At 46.2% G+C, this 18,861-nt stretch overlaps 1 protein-coding gene across 1 annotated transcript in view; it reads right to left on the minus strand.

The window, feature by feature from the left end:
- The window catches only part of MAP3K9 (mitogen-activated protein kinase kinase kinase 9), an 80,078-nt gene that overhangs the window by 53,438 nt on the left and 7,779 nt on the right, over nucleotides 1-18,861 (minus strand). Inside the window, exon 2 of the mRNA XM_069595161.1 lies at nucleotides 18,049-18,462. Coding sequence (XP_069451262.1) covers nucleotides 18,049-18,462 — 414 coding nt within the window. The remainder of the gene's footprint in view (nucleotides 1-18,048; nucleotides 18,463-18,861) is intronic.

Here is an 18,861-nt window from a genome sequence, read left to right on the forward strand (position 1 = left end):
CAGTAGGCACAATAATTCATCAGCCTGTTTCAAGCTATTTTTCAGTGACCCCTTGACTAGCCTGTTTTCCACAGAAGCTTCCCTTTCATCTCTTCTCTGGATGTCATACCTGCTTCTTACCTCCCTCATGCTGCTAAGGAAAAGTTTTCTTACAGCCAAGCTTCCTGTGATTAAAACAGAAAAACTGGTATCACCTCCCTGATCAGAGTCGCCAGCACATGTTTGCTGGATACCTTGCTCTCAGCAATATCCTAAAATATGACTATTTCAAAAGTCAGATCTTTTGGGCACCTATAGCCCAAAAATCTCAGATCCACTTGGGCACCTATAGCCATTGCTATCTTGTACAAATTAAGCTCAGATAACACAGCTGGGACTCCAGTCCTGAGCTCTTCCAGACACAGATGGCAGCAGCAGGAGACAGAAAGCCAGAGACAGAGCCCCCACGCAGCCACTTTCCTTATTAAAATCATCTCCAACACCCGCCTGCCCCGAATATCCCTACCATCCGGCTCAAAGTGACTGAGGACAGTGGCCCGATCTCTGCCATGCCTAGGAAGCACCCAGCTACAAACTAGATTAAAAAATAAAATAAAAAAGAGTCAGCACATCAGACTCTTGATGATTTTGTCAACAAAGAGTCACTCTTCTTTCTTGGCATGTGGGTGTGGGGAGCTGCTGCATGACTGGCTCCCTAAAATCTTGTCACACACTCACACACACACACACACACACACACTCCTCAGCTCTGCCATCAGAGTTCCTGGGGCAGGCCTGGCAAGTTGATTTTCCAAATGGCACAACACCTCCCATCTTAAATGCTTCCTCCAATGAGACCCATCACCCCTCCCCTTGAAAGATGTGTCTATGTGGCCTGTCTGTGAACCTGGGTGGGCCTGAGACTCGCTTCCACTGCCAGGAAGCAGAGGAAGTGACATTGTGTGATTTCCAAGCCAGACCAGAGAGGATGACGCAGCTTGGTCCCTGGAGCACTTGTGCTTGAAGTCTTGAGCCACCACATAAAAAGGCTGAGAACCCAAGATACCACGCTCCTGGAGGAGCAATACACCAGCAACCTCACCAGCCATCCTAGCCTTCCAGTCCTTCCAGCCCAGACACGGATATGGACATGAACAAGTCTTCCAGATGATTCCTGCCTTCATCTGCAGCCTCACCCCAAGCCTTCAAATCTTCCCAGCAGAGGCTCCAGACACCGAACGGCAGAACAAGCCATTCGCACTGAGCCCTCCTTTCCTGACCCCAAATCTCCATGAGCATAATGCAATGGCTCTTGTTTGAAGGGTGGTGCATTCCGAGGCAACAGTCATGGAAGCAGCTGGTGACGCACTTGGGAGTCTATTCTCAGATCTGCTGCCACCAGAGAAGCAGCTGCTCTTGGAAACGGAATTTTAAGAAAAAGAAAAGTTCCCTTTTATTGAGTGTTTACTTTGTGCCAGGCACTGTGCTAAGCTAAACCTCAGTCGTGTCTGACTCTGTGCGACCCCATAGACGGCAGCCCACCAGGCTCCCTCATCCCTGGGATTCTCCAGGCAAGAACACTGGGGTGGGTTGCCATTTCCTTCTCCAATGCATGAAAGTGAAAAGTGAAAGCGAAGTCGCTCAGTCGTGTCCAACTCCCAGCAACCCCATGGACTGCAGCCCACCAGGCTCCTCCATCCATGGGCCTTTCCAGGCAAGAGTACTGGAGTGGCATGCCATTGCCTTCTCCACTGTGCTAAGAGCTGGTGTATAATTTCACTTAATGCTCATTCTGGTGCTGTGAGTTAAAACTAGGATTATCCCCATTTGACAGAAGAAGAAACGGGCTCAGAGGCTGAGGACCTTGCCCAAAGCCAGGTCTGGCTGACTCGGAGCCCCTAACGCTATACCACACTCTGCTCTTTGGCCATGCAGAGACAGAAGCTGTTTCTATAGCGAAGACTCAGTTCCTTACCACAGACAGCCTGGCTTTCCTGTTCAGTAGGCCAGGTCTGGAAATTCCCCAAAGAAGCCAGGCAACAGGGCACGGCACTGAGAAACACTTGGCCTTATCTGAGTAGGGGCCGGCTCCTTTCCCTATAAAGCCACTGCTGTGGCCTACCACCCTTTGGGCTCCCCAGGTGGTGCTAATGGTAAAGAATCTGCCTGCCAATGCAGGAGACATAAGAGATGTGCCAGTCTGATCTTTGGGTCAGGAAGATCCCCTGGAGGAGGGCATGGCAACCCACTCCAGTATTCTCGCCTGGAGAATCCCATGGACAGAGGAGCCTGGCGGGCTACAGACCATAGGGTTGCAAAGAGTTGGACACGACTGAAGTGACTTAGTGTGTGCGCACACACACACACACCCCACCCTTTTATTGATTCTCCCTGAATCCCACTCCTTCTTTAAGGTCTATCCATCAAGGCCTTCCAGAGAATTCTCTATACCCCTGCCCGTCTCATATACACCTGGCACACTATTCCATATGGCTTCATACTGTTCTGGTTGTTGGGGGGTGTTTACACAGCACGGCTCTGAGGATGGGAAGAAGGTGGTGGAAGAGACATCTATATAGGCATGATAAAATGACTGACCCATCATATTGCCTACGGCATCGTTATAATAGCAGACACAGCCGTCTCACACAAGGACCAGCTGGGCTGGGAATCATCACCCAGGCACAACACAAACACTCCAGGCTCTGTGACTTGCGCTTCACCCGAGGCATCAAGGGGAGAAAGGATTTGAGGGTGGAGGAGGAAACGGCACAGCACACCATAGAGACCCATCACATCACCTTACGATGGAGGGAGCCCCAGCCACAAAGGCTCAAAACAATGGGGGCTGCCATTGTGAGCCACAAGTCCTTAATCGTCCTAGAAAGCTAAGAGACACAGATTAAAGCTTCCTGTGAGTCATTCCTCAACCTCTCTGCCTAAGTAGGGAGGGACCAACCTCCAGACCTCCTCAGGTCAGACTAGCTTTGTTCTGACTCACCGTCTTCCTGTTGGTGCTATGGATGCTCTTGCTAGTAACTTCCTTCCACCTCCATGCCCACTGGGATGGGTGAGACAAGGCGTGTTGCCTTCACCTTTCCAGCCTGCCTCCAAAGAATACTGTTCTTCCTCTGGGATGGAGTGGGAGATCTTACTATGGCGGTAAAACTCAAGGCCACACAGATTCTCAAGGTGGCGCAGTTCAGTTTCCAGGAGAAAGCCAGCCTGTTCCTTCCTTCCTTGGTACCTGGGAAAGTGGGCATATTGGGCACAGCCAGAAACTGCTGGGAATAAGCTCCACTGCCTTATGTGCTGTTCTTAAAGAACTTCTTTCTTTTTCCTGAGCAGGGACACTCTTACTCTTCCTGGAAGGTTATTATTGGTACACTTTCCATTCCCAGTCACTTCTCCTATATACTACATATCAAATCAAGCACCAAAAAGCTTATGATGGGCCTAAAACTGGCCAGATTCATGGTCCATCCAACCTAGAGCCACGCAAATAAGGCCAGACTCACATGTTACAATCATGGGGCAGAGATGTGTTTAATGGCCAGAGGAGGATCCTAAGCAATTCCAAATTAGGTGGACTTGACTTATTTCATTAGGCAGGGGGCTCATATGGTCCACTGCAACACTTCTTTAATTCATTTTTGCCTCCCACTCATTGTCTTCCAACAAAGCAGCCCACAAATGTCCTGCTTAAAATTCCATTTTAAAAATGCTTCTGTTGGGCTGAATGTGCAGGATTCTAGTCCTTGCCCCCTTGCCTGTCCTCCATCACAAAAGCGCAAAGTACCAGGAGCAACAGAGTCAAAATTCTCTCTGTGAGGCAGGAGAAGGGGACAGTTGGGAAGCTTCACTTAAAAGAGATCTGTGTGTGCGTGCTCAGTCTGACTCTTTGTGATCCCATGGACTGAGGCCCTCCAGGCTCCTCCGTCCATGGAATTTTTCAGGCAAGAATACTGGAATGTGCTGCCATTTCCTCCTCCAGGGGATTTTCCGGAGCCAGGGATCGAACCCGCATCTCCGGCATCTCCTGCATTAGCAGGTGGATTCTTTACCTGTAAGAGTTTGGGTACTACTCCCTCAGCGATCAGTCCCAATCAGGGCAGTAGGGAATGAATGGTGAAAAGTCTACAGCAAATCCCCTACATACAAACCTTCAAGGTGCCAACTTTCACGTATCTGGTTCCAGCAAGGAATCAGAACCTGTGTCATCAACATCAGGTGTGAGTGAAATTGCAGCTTGCCCTCCACCTCCTACAGCTGAGGATTCTTCAGCTCTACTATCTTCCACCTCCTTCCCCAGCTCCAGTCAGTAACTCTTCTTGCCTGTGTGCTTGATGCCAGACTCTGTATTCTAGCTGTTGTACTTTTCAAGATACTGTACTATAAGATTAAAAATCATTATTTTTCGTGCTTGTCTTTTATATACTATTCGTATGAAAAGTATTATAAACCTATTACAGTACAGTGCTATATAGCCGTATTAGGTAACTAGGCTAACTTTGTTGGATTTAAAACTGGCCTTATGAATGCACTCTTAGAAGGGAACTCATTCATATATAGGGGATTTATTGTGACTTCTATTTCACAGCATTAATCTAAGAATATAAGCGGGGACCACAAAGCATGCCTAGCAATCTGTCTTCCACGGGACATGGAATTGCCATACTGGTGCAACACAGTCCATCTGGTTACACACTCAGCTGCAAAAGCAGTGCCCTAGGAAGGCCTGCTTACCTCCCAGATGACATGGAGCTAAGAGTTGTGACATCTGAACAACCACGAAGGGCTGTGCCATTAATAAATGTGTCCAGACACTTTCTAAATGTTTACATTACTCTTCGGGTTAGAAATTTTTAAATTCCATAAACAAGCATCTGTGAACTTATCTGGAAATCTAGCAGACACGTCCCTTGTTTAACCAAACACAAAACCATAACACAAACACAAGCAAAACCAAGATAAAACCAATAGAGCAGAAACTTCCAGAGGCGCCAAAGGCCCCTGAGCTGGAACAGTGCAGGATCACCCCCCTGCAACTCCAGATGTGGGGACAATCCGCCCCACAAAGCCACGGGATTTGAGTTTAGGCACCATCATTCTCTAGTTCTGTTCTTGGGCAAGGCGTTAAACGTCTCAACCTCAGTTTCCTCTACTGTTAAATGGGGGTGATCACCACCTCTGCCTGGAGTAGATACTGTTCCAAATCAAACCCTATAGTACCAAATACAAAATACGGTTATTCTTCATCCTAACTCTAAGAATACGGGGGGGGGGGGGGGGGGAGGTGGGGGGGGGAAGTAAAGGGACACGTATTTCTTCACCATAAATAACAAGCTAAGGGAACAAAATCAGATAGTGCCACAGCACATTAATCATCTTAAATCACCCTAGAGAAGCTTTTACTGGGAAAATGTAAGTTGATTTCCCATTACCATCCATGGCACTTGATGGAGTATCCTTCCATGTCACCAGCTGCTATGCACTTGGGACAGACAAGTAATTTAATCCAAATAATTAGGAAGGTAGGTCTCCTATGGCATTGGGGGTAGGGAGGGGAGAATTGCCAATGGTAGTGAGATTACTGATCCACTCCTAGGCCTCTTATATCTAAATTCAGGTAGCCAGGAATTCACTGCTTAAGACATAAAAATGTTTTTCAATCTGATTAAAAAATGGGCCAGGATAGAAATTTTTCCTAGGAAGATACACAGATGGCCAACAGGCACATGAAAAGCTGTCCAACATCACTAACCACTAGAGAAACGCAAATTAAAACCACAATGAGGTATGACCTTGCACACGTTAGAACGGCTATTACCAAAAAAAAAACAAGAAACAAGTGTTGGTGAGGATGTGGAGGAAAGGGAATCCTTGTGCATTGTTGGTGGGAATGTAAGTTGGTGCAGCCACTATAGAGAACAGTATGAGGTTCCTCAAAAAAATTTTAAATATAGAAGTACCTTATGGCCCAGCAATCCCACTTCTGGATATATATCCAAAGGAGATGAAATCACTATCCACAAGAGATATCTCCACTTCCATGTTCACTGTAGCATTAGTGAACAATTAGCAAGTTACATAAAAAACTAAGTGTCCGTCTTTGGATGAACGGATAAAGACGAAGTGTATATATATTATGGAATACTATTTAGCTATAAAAAAAGGACACCCTGCCATTTGTGACAACATGGATGGACCTTGAGGGTATTACACTAAGCGAAAAAAGTCAGAGAAAGACACATGCTGTATGATCTCACTTGCCTGTGGAATCTTATAAAAGGTCAGAATCACAGAAACAGAACAGAATGGTGGTTCCCAGGGGCTGAGAGGTGGGAGAAATGAGATGCCGGTCAAAGAGTACAAACTTCCAGTTATACGATAAATAAGCTCTGGGGATCTAATGTACAGCATGGAGACTATAGTTAACAACACTGGATTATATACCTGAAAGCTGCTAGGAGAATAAATCTCAAATGTTCTCACCACACAAAAACACGGTAATTATGTGAGGTGATGGATGTGTTAACTACTCCTATTGCGGTGATCATTTCACAATATTTATGCGTGTCAGGTAATCTTGTTGTACACCTTAAATGTACACAATGCTATACGTCAATTATATCTCAGTGAAACGGCAGGGGGAGGGTGGCGGAGGGAGAGACAAGAAGAAACAAAGATTTTTTTTTTCACTGTTTTTTCCCTTCTGAAAATTAAACCACCTAGAAAAACAGTGAATACTGTTATCCTTCTACATAATACAGAGAAGAAAATGACCAAGTTCACGTTGGCAAGCAGGAAAGACAGACTTCACTCCTCGGCTCCTACCACTGGGTCCTATAAGTTAGTCATCACTGATTCCCTGGTTGGTGTTAAGAGCCTCATGCCACCACTGCCCACCACACTGGCTGGAAAGCCAGGCAGAGTAACTGACCATTGTCAGGGTCTGGGAGTGGCTGAGAGAAAGAACACAGTCACGAGATTCAGGAGCCCCAAGTGGATGGCTTTTAAGCAAGCCACTCAACTTCTCCGGGTCACAAAAGAAGGTTCCTTTAAGCTCTAACCTTACCAATAAACACAAGAGAAAATCAGGATCACTGGAAACTGAAGACTATCTCTATTTCACTCAACCATGGCCCTTTGCCCTTCCTCTTGAATTCTGAAAATTAACAGGAGGCAGGAACAAAAAAATGTAATAAATGTCCAGACAGTATGTGAACTATGACTATAATGGTAGGAGAAGATGAGGTCTATTGGGCAAATCATATACAACCATTGGAACAGCCAGATTTGCACGGTGGAATCTGGGATAACTTATTTTTTTCCCAATCATCATCCTTCTTCCTGTTACACTGCTGTATCAGGCACATCAGGTTGGAACAAGTCACTAGGATTTGCAGGGGAAGGTCTTACCTACAAGATCCCTTACTACCTTGCCCTTGTGCCAGGTTTGAGGTGTCCCAACTCTGCCCCCAGGGAGGGGAAAAAAGATGGAGCCTTCAGAGGTAGGCAATTCTGGAGGCCGACATTAGGCTTCCAAGCAACTTCAAGGAACCCTTTCTGTAGGGCCCCCAAGCTCCCAAAAAGTTTATGAAATGGATATATAAAAGCCAAGGCTGGATAACCATAAAGGCAGCTCACCCAGTAAAGGAGTTTGAGTCCATCCAGAAAGGAAGTAGGAACAGAAAAGGCAAGATTTCACAGCAAAATCGGAACTGCTGCCCAATATCTGGACTGCCATATGTAAGTCCTATGTTAGGCAGGGTTGGGGAGCGGGGAAGGCAGGAGCAGGGAAGATGGAAAAAGGAAAAACAACAACCCTTCTGCTATGGAGAATCCTAGTGGGCGGGGTATAAATTAGGAGATTGGGATTAGCATATACACACTATACATAAAACAGACAACCATCAGGGACCTACATATGTACTGGTTCTCCAGTGGTTAGGGCTCTGTGCTTTCACTGCTGAGGAACTAAGATCCCATGTCACACGATGTACCCCTGACCCCAAAAAACTTACTGAAAAAAAAAATCTATAGTGCAATTGGAGAAAATAAAAATAAAATACTGAAAATACAAGTATAAGACAAATCATACCCAAAAGTACAAGATCACTAATTGTGGATGTAAATACCGAGGGAGTATAGCTGCTGGAATTACAGTAGATGTATGCACCACTTACTATGTTTTGCACACTGCTAAGAGCTACACCTACATGATTTTATTTAATCCCCACTTCTACCCAGTAAAATAAGGGAGGTGGGATTACGATTATTCCCATTTTACATTTGCAGAAACGAAGAGAGTACATCCTTTTCCGAAGGTCCCAGCTAGCATCAGAGACAGGATTCAAAACCAATGTCACCCAGAGCTCACGTGGGTTCATTTGAAGTGGAAAAGGGGATTCATCTCTCAAGTGCGGGCTCTAAAGGAGGAGAGCTTGGGCATTGTCTGGAGAAGGTTTCTGGGGGCAAGGGGATTCATGCATGGGGAAAGGCCCTAGGGTAGAATCTGTGATGATCAAAACCACAAACATCTCTTGAGGACCTTTTAAGTGCTGGGCACAACCAGATTTGGAAATAAAGCTGTAATACCAAGGAAAAAAGGAAATCATACTCCATTCTCCTTCCAAAAGAAGACAATAACACTTAAAATAAAATCTCTTTTGCCCACTCTGAATATTCCAGGGTCTCAAAAGAGACCATGCCACAAGAATGCTACATTGATTTGGGTTAAGTCGGGAGGGGGATGCAACAAAGGGCATTCCCTTTGACCTTGGCAGCAGACGAAAGAGCGAGAGAAATATATTGCCTTCCTCCTGGGGCAAAAGCATTTTAATTATCAGCTGAGAGGCCAGCAGAGCCATAAAACTGGCCAGCTGTCCCATTCAATCAGGCCAAAGGCCATAACAAGACAAGGCAGTGTTCTCAGGGGGCCAAGCGCTCGGAGTTAAGGCTGGGTCCGGAGAAAGCAAGAGGCCCGCAAACAGTAGGAAGGAGCGGCTGGGGATAGATGCCTTCCGAGGCTTCAGCTGAAACAAATCTGCCTGTTTCGGTGGAGAAGGAAATGGCACCCCACTCCAGTATTCTTGCCTGGAAAATCCCATGGACAGAGGAGCCTGGTAGGCTACAGTCCATGGGCTCGCAAAGAGTCGGACACAACTGAGTGACTTCACTTTCTTTTTGGTGAGAGGGATAAAACTACCCCTGGCTGACTTGGCAGAAAGCAGGGCTTTCTGGCTGCCTAAATCCCCATACTACTTTAAAAAGGGAAACCCAGCTAGAGCCTGTGTATACCTAAAATAACAAGAGATAGAAAGAGCGGGGAAAGGGGCAGCCCTTCACTGAATGTGGTTCCAGGTGATACCTTCATGGTAAGTTTCTTCCGTCGTGTCCGACTCACTGCGACCCCACGGACTGTAGCCAGCCAGGTCCCTCTGTCCATGGAATTCTCCAGGCAAGAATACTGGAGTGGGTTGCCATGCCCTCCTCCAGGGGACTCTTCCCAACCCAGGGATCAAACCCATAAATCTTACATCTCCTCCACTGGCAGGCGGGTTCTTCACCACTAGCAATACCTGGGAAGCCCAGGTGATACTTGGCACACATCATTTCAGGCCATCTTAAAACAGCACTGCTCTCTTTTGTCTTGTCCACGTATTACAGATGAGAATCCTGGAGCTCCAAGACACACACCCAACGTCAGGGGCACAAGAAGTAGCCTAAATCCGAGTCTCTCTGACTCCCAAGCAGTGTTCCTTCCGTGAGACCACATGGCTCCCAATGTCAAGGGAGACATGCTTACTTCTCAAAATCTTCGAGTTTCCCACAGAGAGCAAAAATCCTGGGAAAGTTATGAAAGAAGGCAAAGTGTGATCCACAGCCTTAACATTTCTCATTTCTGTGTCTCATGGCCACTTCTAGTGTGCTGCACAAGCAGTCTCCCTCACTTCTGTTGGTGATGGGCACAGAGGCACAAGATTAAAAGCGCCTAAGTGGACTGGAGGGCTTCCCTCACGGCTCAGCGGTACAGAATGCCCCCGCGAATGCAGGAGACATGGGTTCGATCTCTGGGTGAGGAAGATCCCCTGGAGAAAGAAATGACAACCCAATCCAGTATCCTTGCCTGGAAAACCCCTTGGACAGAGGAGCCTGGCAGGCTACAGTCCATGGGGGTCGCAAAGAGTCAGACACGACTTAGTGATTAAACAAGTGGTCTGGAGCCCTGCCGGAAAAAGCCTTGTGTTGTTGATTCAGAGGAGTGAGTGGGAAACCAGCCGCAGAGCTCTGACAGGCCAGGATGCCCCCTTGCTCAGCTCCAAGGACAGAGGTGGCCTGTGATGAGCTGTGTCCTGCTTCCAGGAGGAAGGCTGCCCTTGGTATATTGTAAGTCCCTGGCATGATTCTCATGGCTGGAGCATCTTGTGTCAGCAAGGCCATCTGTCACGCTCCGAGCAGCAAAGAGAGAAGGGAGAACCTGTGGGCTCCGGTCAGCTGTTTCCCCACTGAACCGCTTGGTGAAGACTCCCCATCGGGAGCTCTGGCCCCTGCAATGAGCCCAGGCAGCGGGGAGCCTGGGCACACTGTAGTGTGACACAGATTTAGACAGAGCACGAGGTCATCATCCACCCCCAACACACACATACTCCCTAGATCGTGTAATGTCAGCTCCAGGAGGGAGGGATCTCAGAGACCATCTCATCCAAACCTCTCATTTCACAGATGAGGAATCTGAGGCCCAGAGAGATGATGAGATGTGCCTGGGACCACCCAGCCCATGTGCCCAGGGGGCACCTGGTCAGTGCTCCTTCCACTGCCCCATCCTCTGCTTACCCAGACACCCAACTAAGAAGCTCTCCTTTCGCCAGAACCTTCTCTGAGCCTCAGATGAGTATAAGCTGTAACCCTCTTCTCCCAAAATTAGTACGAGCTGTAACCCTCTCCCTTCCAAACCTACACACATTTTGCATAGATCCTTCCTTAATAAGAGGAGCAAGCGTGGTTGACCAGGAAGCTGATGGAGGTCCTGACAGGGACTTCTAGGGAAAGAGATGGGTGACCTGGGAAGAAGCTACCTTTTCCTTTTGCCTCAACCAGACCACGGTCTCCGCTCTGTGTCCCAGTTTCCCATCCATAAGTGACCCCGAGCTACCTCCTGGGAATGAGGGAAAGCACCACATCAGGAAGGGAAAACTGTCCAAGAGCCACAGAGGGGGAGACTCCTGTCTCCTCCGAGATCCCGAAGCACAAACCTTGACCCTGAGCAAGACAGTGCCACAGGCCACCCGCAGAAAGGGGAGATGGCTACTTAGCTGTTACCAGATTTGGGAGGGGTGTGGGGAAGAGAAGACAGAACAATTTTCCTGACTTTCAAGGTAACCAAGGCTCGAATCAGAGGAAACAGAAATAGTGGAGAAGGGACAGAAGAACAGTGTGGAAATTCACGATTTCCATCCAATCCTTTCCTGCCCTGAACCCAACCCTTACCATGGTGTTCTCCCCAAGCTCAGGGCTCAGTCATAGTCCAGGAACACCGACCAAGATCCCCCATACGACACAATCCTCTGACCACTCCAGCACAGGCTCTGCAGGTACCTACATGCTGCCCAGGGCTGGCTTCTCCCTGCACCTGAGTAAGTTACAGAGGAGAACCCAGGATCGCCAGAGGAAAAACAGGTGGACAGCCTCTCCAAGCAAGCTTGGCAGAATGAGGGCAAATGTTCCATGAAGAGGGCAGCACCCTTTGCGAATCCTAAGAAGGGGACCCGAGCCCCTCCAACTTCAGGAAAGGGCTGAGGCAAGAGAATCCATGGGGATGTCCAGGCACCATCACCTCCTGGGGGGCCATGCTTGCACTGGGCTGGTTTTAGGTCCTTCTCTGTGACCCCACAGGGAACTCCTTGAGGGCAGGGCTGTGTCTACTATAGTCCCAACACCAAGCGCTCAAAATGACGCACCAACGAGAGCCATCTCTGCACGGGAGATGGTCATGTCCCAGTGAAAGTGGGAAAGCAAGGCTTCCAGGCAAAGCTGCAGAACTGAGAGGTGCACGTGGCCTGCAGGTCAGACCTCCCGGCCTCGCCTGCTGAGTCACACTCACCAGGATGGTTCTTTGCTTCATTTCTGCTTTATTTACTTATGTATTTATTTTGACTTGCAGAATGTGTCTCTGTATCCACAGAAAATGCAATCTATCCACTGAACACAATACTTTAGGACATGCCTGGTATACCTGCTGGGTAACCTTAGAAACAGCCTCCTGCTTAGCACTGACTCCAGAGATGGGCTAACAGGAAGTGGTCAGGTGTGACTTGAGTACAGGAAAATGAGTGGGGTTTGGCCAGGCAGAGAGACGAGGTGAGGGTACCTCTGAAAGCAAGCTTGATCCTACAGCAACAGTAAGTGTGATGAGGGCCCAATGGCTGGGAAGTAATACACAGCATATTCCAGGGAAAGACGAAACGGGCCTGTAAAGGGAAAACACCTTCAGAGGAAGAAGAGGGAGATAGGATAGCAAAGACCCGTGAGAAGCTGACATCTGAAAAGAGGAAGGCTAGCTGAGTTCAAGCTGACATTTGAAAAGGCATGGCTAGTCCTGAACCAAATCCAGTTCATCAGTCACCTCTGCTCTTTCAGCTATGAAATTAACAATGAGTTCTCATGTGTTAATGACATGCGGACACTAAGGCCCAGTGAACAGAGTAACATTATTCCTAATTATACAAAACAAAAGCACTATATGAAGTAAGTAGCAGGGCAGTGAAACACCCCAGCTAACCCTCAGCAGAGTGCAGCCATGAGGAGTCAGACCTGGGCTTGGGACCAGCAGCGAGAGCCCAGAGCAATGGCTGCCCACTTTGAGCCTCTGCTTCCTATTTGTAAAATAAAGACACGCACAGTCTTCACTCTGCAGGGTTGCTGTGAAATTTAGACGGGAACCCACATAAAATGCTCAGACAGGGCCTGACCAAAAGAGCACTCAATAAGCATTAGTTGCTTGTTGTTACTATTATTTAGAGGTTTGGTGATGATGATTATATACGGGTTTGGTTTAGTTAATATATTATATCTAAATACTGTAGATGTTGCTGTTTAGTTGCTAAGTCGTGTCCAACTCTTCTGCGACCCCATGGACTGTAGACAGCCAGGCTCTTCTGTCCATGGGATTTCCCAGGCAAGAATATTGGAGCGGAGTTACCATTTCCTTCTCCAGGGAATCTTTCTGACCCATGGATCGAACCCGTGTCTCCTGCTTGGCAGGCAAATTCTTTACACTGAGCCACCTGGGAAGCCAAAATAGTGTAGTGGAAAACTGTAAAACCTTTAAATATCTTGTGGTAGAAGAATATTTATTTAATAAGAAAGTGGTCACAATATAGCAAGTTGGCAGTGGGGAGAGAAAGCATGCTGCAAGCAATGTACTTATTAGGATCTCCTGTGTAAGATTTGGGGCTTCCCAGGTTACTCTAGCAGTAAAGAACCCACCTGCCAATGAAAGAGACATGGATCAGTGTAAGAGACGTGGGTTTGATCCTTGGGTCAGGAAGGTCTCCTGAAGGCAGGCATGGCAACCCACTCCAGTATTCTTGCCTGGAGAATGCCAAGCATAGAGGAGTCTGGCAGGCTACAGTCCACAGGATCACAGTCACACACAATTGAAGTGACCTAGCACACACACACACAGTTAAGATTTAGGGGTGAAAAGAAATATGCAAAAATGCCAAAAAAAAAAAAGGAAAAACACACACTGGGTTTAGCTCTATGTTCTTCCATGTTTTTTAACGGGAGGAAAGAAGTTAATAACAAAAGTAATACCACTACCTTCACTTTGAGCAAGGCTTTTCATTTTCCATCACCTCATTTTTATACTAATTTTATTTTTAATAGCCCCTATTAAACTGTTATTTTGCCAAATGCCCTTAAGCCAAAACCCTGAAATCCACTTACCTACCTCCAAAAGGAAAATCTTTCCACTAAAAGACCATCCTTCACTAACATCTTTGCTAACAATCAAGTGGCTGGTTTTCCCCAGTGTGAGGAGCAGAGACACATAAATCCACTTTTATAGCCAGGACTTCAGTGAGTAGTTTCAAGAAGAGATGTTTAAGTTAATGATGCACTGCAGTAGAGTAGTAGAAACCACTCCTTAAATCAGAAGTCTGGCCACACGTCCCAGCACCTGGCTAACCCTGCTTTATTGGCTGTATGATGGTAAATATCTAATCAATACCTAAGATAACACTTCTTCCCAATGCATGTTCCCAGATTTCATGGTAAGAGGCCAGCTGTGTCCCCACCATCCATGCTCTCTCTCTTCCTTGGTAACAGACCCTGATTATTGGCCAGAATCCATGCCAACCCAGAATAAAACCCTCCACCACCCAGTGGCCCTTGCGCTAGCCATGGCTATGGGACTCCACTCTAGCCACTGAATACACGCAGATGTGTTGTGCTGGATTTCTAGGAAGCTAATGGGAGACGACTCAGCCACAGGAGCAGCTTCCTCTATGCTTCTGCTTTTCCTGCTCCTTCAGGCCTGTGACTCAGACCAAATAACTGGCATTTCAGAAGTCATCTTGGATCCTAAGGCAACCCTGAGAGGCAGTAAAGAGATGTGGAGATGCTTTAAACACCCCCGGCCTTCTTTTTAAACACAAATGAATTATACCTTGTTTTAGCCACTGTTACTTTGTTTTTTCAAGTTATGTGCATTAAACCAAAACTTACTTAAGATGATACATGAACAACCTAAGATGTTCTATGCTACACATATGTCGTAAATAGCACATGACTTTTTAAAACGGATGATCAAGATACATTAAACCTTTTAAGAAATCACTTTTTTACTGAACTTTTTGTAACAGATTTTATCACCAGCTACTTTCTTTTTTCCACAAGACAGCCCCCATGTGTACCTTACTCTTTTCTCTAGGGGTTCAAAGTCAAGTAACACATGTAATTCACAGAACTCTGCCCTCACATGACTATGAACAAAATGCGACTCTCTGGAGCTCCTAATAAAAACCAAGAGAAACAGGCCAGTATCCCCAAGTCTGCAAAACACAAAGAAGTTACAACTCTCAAACTGGAGGCAAAGAAGTGACATAACATTTCTAAAATGATTTTCAAGTTGTGTACACACAGCAATGGAATAAGAACAACAGTGTCATCAAGGCTCATATTGGATAAATTCAATCACAGACAAACAGCCACCCACAGACAAATACCAAGGAGTTACCACAACTTGCATGTGAGATTTACAGCAGGCATCAACATCAGCACCAACCAGCAGCCCAGTGGACTATGGACATTTCAGGGCATCAACTGTCTTGCTGGGTGAGGTCCTTTAAAATAGTACCCTATGTATGCCCTGCCACCATACATTGTACCTGAAGGTCCCCCTTGGGAATCCTAAAACCCACATTAAGACAAAGGACCAGGGTTTTGTCTCCAAGGAGACAGAATGACAGTCAGGTCCCCTGCACCTCGTTAGCAAGTTAGCTTTCCCTTCCTAAGAGTCTAGACTTCCAACATAAATCAGAAAATGTAAAACCTTGTATCTGCAGCTTGAAATTATACCCAGATGTAAAACTTCATAGAGGAAATTATTAACTTTTACAATCACCCACCCTAGCCCAAGTTTTTAAATGGGCCCAAATTATGTAAGATTAGTGCACAATGCCTAGTTCACCCAGCATGATAAGGATATAAGAATGCATTCTTTTTTTAATTCAGTTTCTATATCACATTTTCTACCAACACATCTGCTTATTCTCACTCCATCATCCAAAGCAATCTCTACATAGAAATTTTTTTTTCTTAAAAAGGAAGTCAGCAGAAGTTTTAACTTATTTTATTTTATTTTTTTAATTTTATTATTTTTTTTTTAACTTGTTTTATACATTTAAAGGTTAAAGGGCTTCCCTGGTGGCTCAGATAGTAAAGAATCCGTCTGCAATGTTGGAGACCTGGGTTCAATCCCTAGGTTAGGAAGAACCCCTAGAGGAGGGCATGGCAACCCACTTCAGGATTCTTGCCTGGAGAATCCCCATGGACAGAGGAGCCTATAGTCCACAGGGTTGCAAGGAGTTGGACACAACTAAGCACACACACACACATTTAAAGAACAGAACTGTGCAGGAAGGATGAGAATAATCACATAGTAAAGAGATAGAATAATGCCAGAAGGAAAAGAGAAACCAGATTTATTTTAAGGAACTGAAATCCTTCACATGCATTATATCCAAAATACATATCTAATGCTCCATACTCACCAGGAGGAAATTTGCTCTTATTAAAGGGGAAGAGGAGGCATGTAGATGAGGTAAGGGTAACAGATGCTATTTTAAAGTAAGTAGGAGAGTATATTTCTGTATATATGGGCCATATATGCTTTTTAAATGTCTGGTAAAATATGCCAAATGTAATATATACACTTCCAGAAGGAAAACTGGACAAAGCAATGGCACCTCACTCCAGTACTCTTGCCTGGAAAATCCCATGGACGGAGGAGCCTGGTAGGCTGCAGTCCATGGGGTCACTAAGAGTCGGATACGACTGAGCAACCTCACTTTCACTTTTCACTTTCATGCATTGGAGAAGGAAATGGCCACCCAGTCCAGTGTTCTTGCCTGGAGAATCCCAGGGACAGGGGAGCCTGGTGGGCTGCCGTCTATGGGGTCGCACAGAGTCGGACACGACTGAAGTGACTTAGCAGCAGCAGAAGGAAAACATTATGGGTGATCCTTCTTTCTGTTTATCTACACTTCCTAATTTTTGTAGAACAAAAGCACTTACTACTTATGTTATTTAAAACGTATTTTTTAAAGTTAACAGATTCACAATAGCATCAACACAAAAATAAGCCACATGTGGAACAACCAGGAGGAAAACAAGGTCTAAAGGATTTCTGGGCTCAAAGCTGAAGGACACAGAGTGTGAAATTCCTGGGACCCCAAACTCCTAACGCCCTCCTCTCTGGACAGGATGCCCAAAGTGACTTCAGGCATATACCACTTAGCAAATTGTATCCTCTCTACCATGCAGTTTAGGTCAGGGAAAGTCCAAATTACCACACAAAAGAAGCATACTCCCAAGGCCTGCTGATTCAGCCAAGGAAAAAGACTGAAGTTTATACCAACCCACCATTTAATTATGTCTAACACTTGCTTTACAATCCAGTTTATGGGTTCTAGATGTTTAATAAACAGTTACTTCTCAGTTCCCTGCTATTAAACACTATGTAGTTATGACAATTAATTAATACCACCTTGAGGCTATCAGGAGAGCTGTAGGTCTACCAGTGAGGTCGTGTTCCCCAAGCTGACACCGTCACCTGAACGGGCTTCATGGCTTAAACAACACGTGTCCTCTCTCGGAACTCAGGTTGGATAGTTCAGACAGAAATGCAAACAGATGGTATTGGTTTGCTTTATCTATTGTTTCACTGAAGAGGAAACCTGCTTTTGTGTTCAGAAGCACCCACCCTTTCCTCAAAATGGAAAAACGAATCTATGTTTTGTTTGAACAGTACATCACAGAGTTACACACTGCCAACCATGCCTGCTAATTGGGTTTTTTCTTTTTTTGGTACTTTTCTTCTTTTCTTTTTTTGGTATTTTTTTTTTCCTTTTTCTTTCTCTTTTTGGCTGAGGTTAAAGCGTCTGCCTCCAATGTAGGAGACCTGGGTTCGATCCCTGGGTCGGGAAGATGCCCTGGAGAAGGAAATGGCAACCCACTCCAGTATTCTTGCCTGGAGAATCCCATGGATGGAGGAGCTTGGTGGGCTACAGTCCACAGGTCACAAGGAGTTGGACATGACTGAGCGACTTCACTTTCACTTTTCATGTGGCATGCAGGATCTTAGTTCCCCAACTATGCCCTCTACAGTGGAAGCACGGAGCCCTAACCACTGAACCACCAGAGAATTCCCAAAGGATGGACTGGCTTTAAGCAGAGCATTTCACTGCCCACTAAGATTCCTGAGACATTCACTTCAACCCAAGCTACGGACCGGGTCTGAAAGTGATCTCAAGCCCTCCAGCCACACCTCTCTGTACTCACTGTTGCTGGATTTAAGGTCACGGTGGATGATGGGGACAATCGCCTCATCATGTAAGTAGTTCATCCCTCTGGCAATCTGCACGGCCCAGTTCACGAGGATGTCTGGGGGAATCCTTTTCCCAGATAACACTCTATTCAAAGGCCCTCCACGAGCAAACTCCATGACCAAGCAGAGGTTGGGTTCCTTCAGACACACCCCCCGAAGGGCAATGATGTTGGGGTGCTTCAGCATGGCGAAGAGCTTGGCCTCCTGGCGGACGCTCTCTATGGTCTGGCTGACGTCCTCGTCGGGATCATGGCGAGCTGCTTTTACAGCGACCTCATCCCCTATCCAGAAAGCACGATAGACCTTCCCAAAGCCCCCGATGCCAATAATCTCTTCCAAGGTCAGCTCCGCAAAGTCAATCTCTAACACTGAGAAAGAAAAGGGGAAAAGGAGCAAGTCAAAACCATTTGAAAAACACCATTTAATCACCCATTTGCCTAGCTGGGTAAACACAACAAGCTGTCTGTCCACTTGGCTTTTCAGTCTCCCCACAATAAACTCCCCAACGACAGGAAAAGTGGGTAACATTTTTTTCTGTGGCCAGTGCGTTATCTTTAGTGACCGGCACATTGTAGGTATTCAATAAGTATTCACGAAATAACTTCTACTTGGAACTTCATGAAGAATACGGTACTGAGAGCAACCATTTTAACTAAAAGAAAAACTGGGGGAGACCAATCATTGTGTGGCTTATTCACATTTTACAGTGTATATGCTAGGTAGCAAGAAGTATATGATACAGTGCCAAGGCAGACAGACAACAACCA

Source organism: Ovis canadensis, chromosome 7, assembly GCF_042477335.2.
Source record: "Ovis canadensis isolate MfBH-ARS-UI-01 breed Bighorn chromosome 7, ARS-UI_OviCan_v2, whole genome shotgun sequence".
Taxonomy (NCBI): Eukaryota; Metazoa; Chordata; class Mammalia; order Artiodactyla; family Bovidae; genus Ovis; species Ovis canadensis.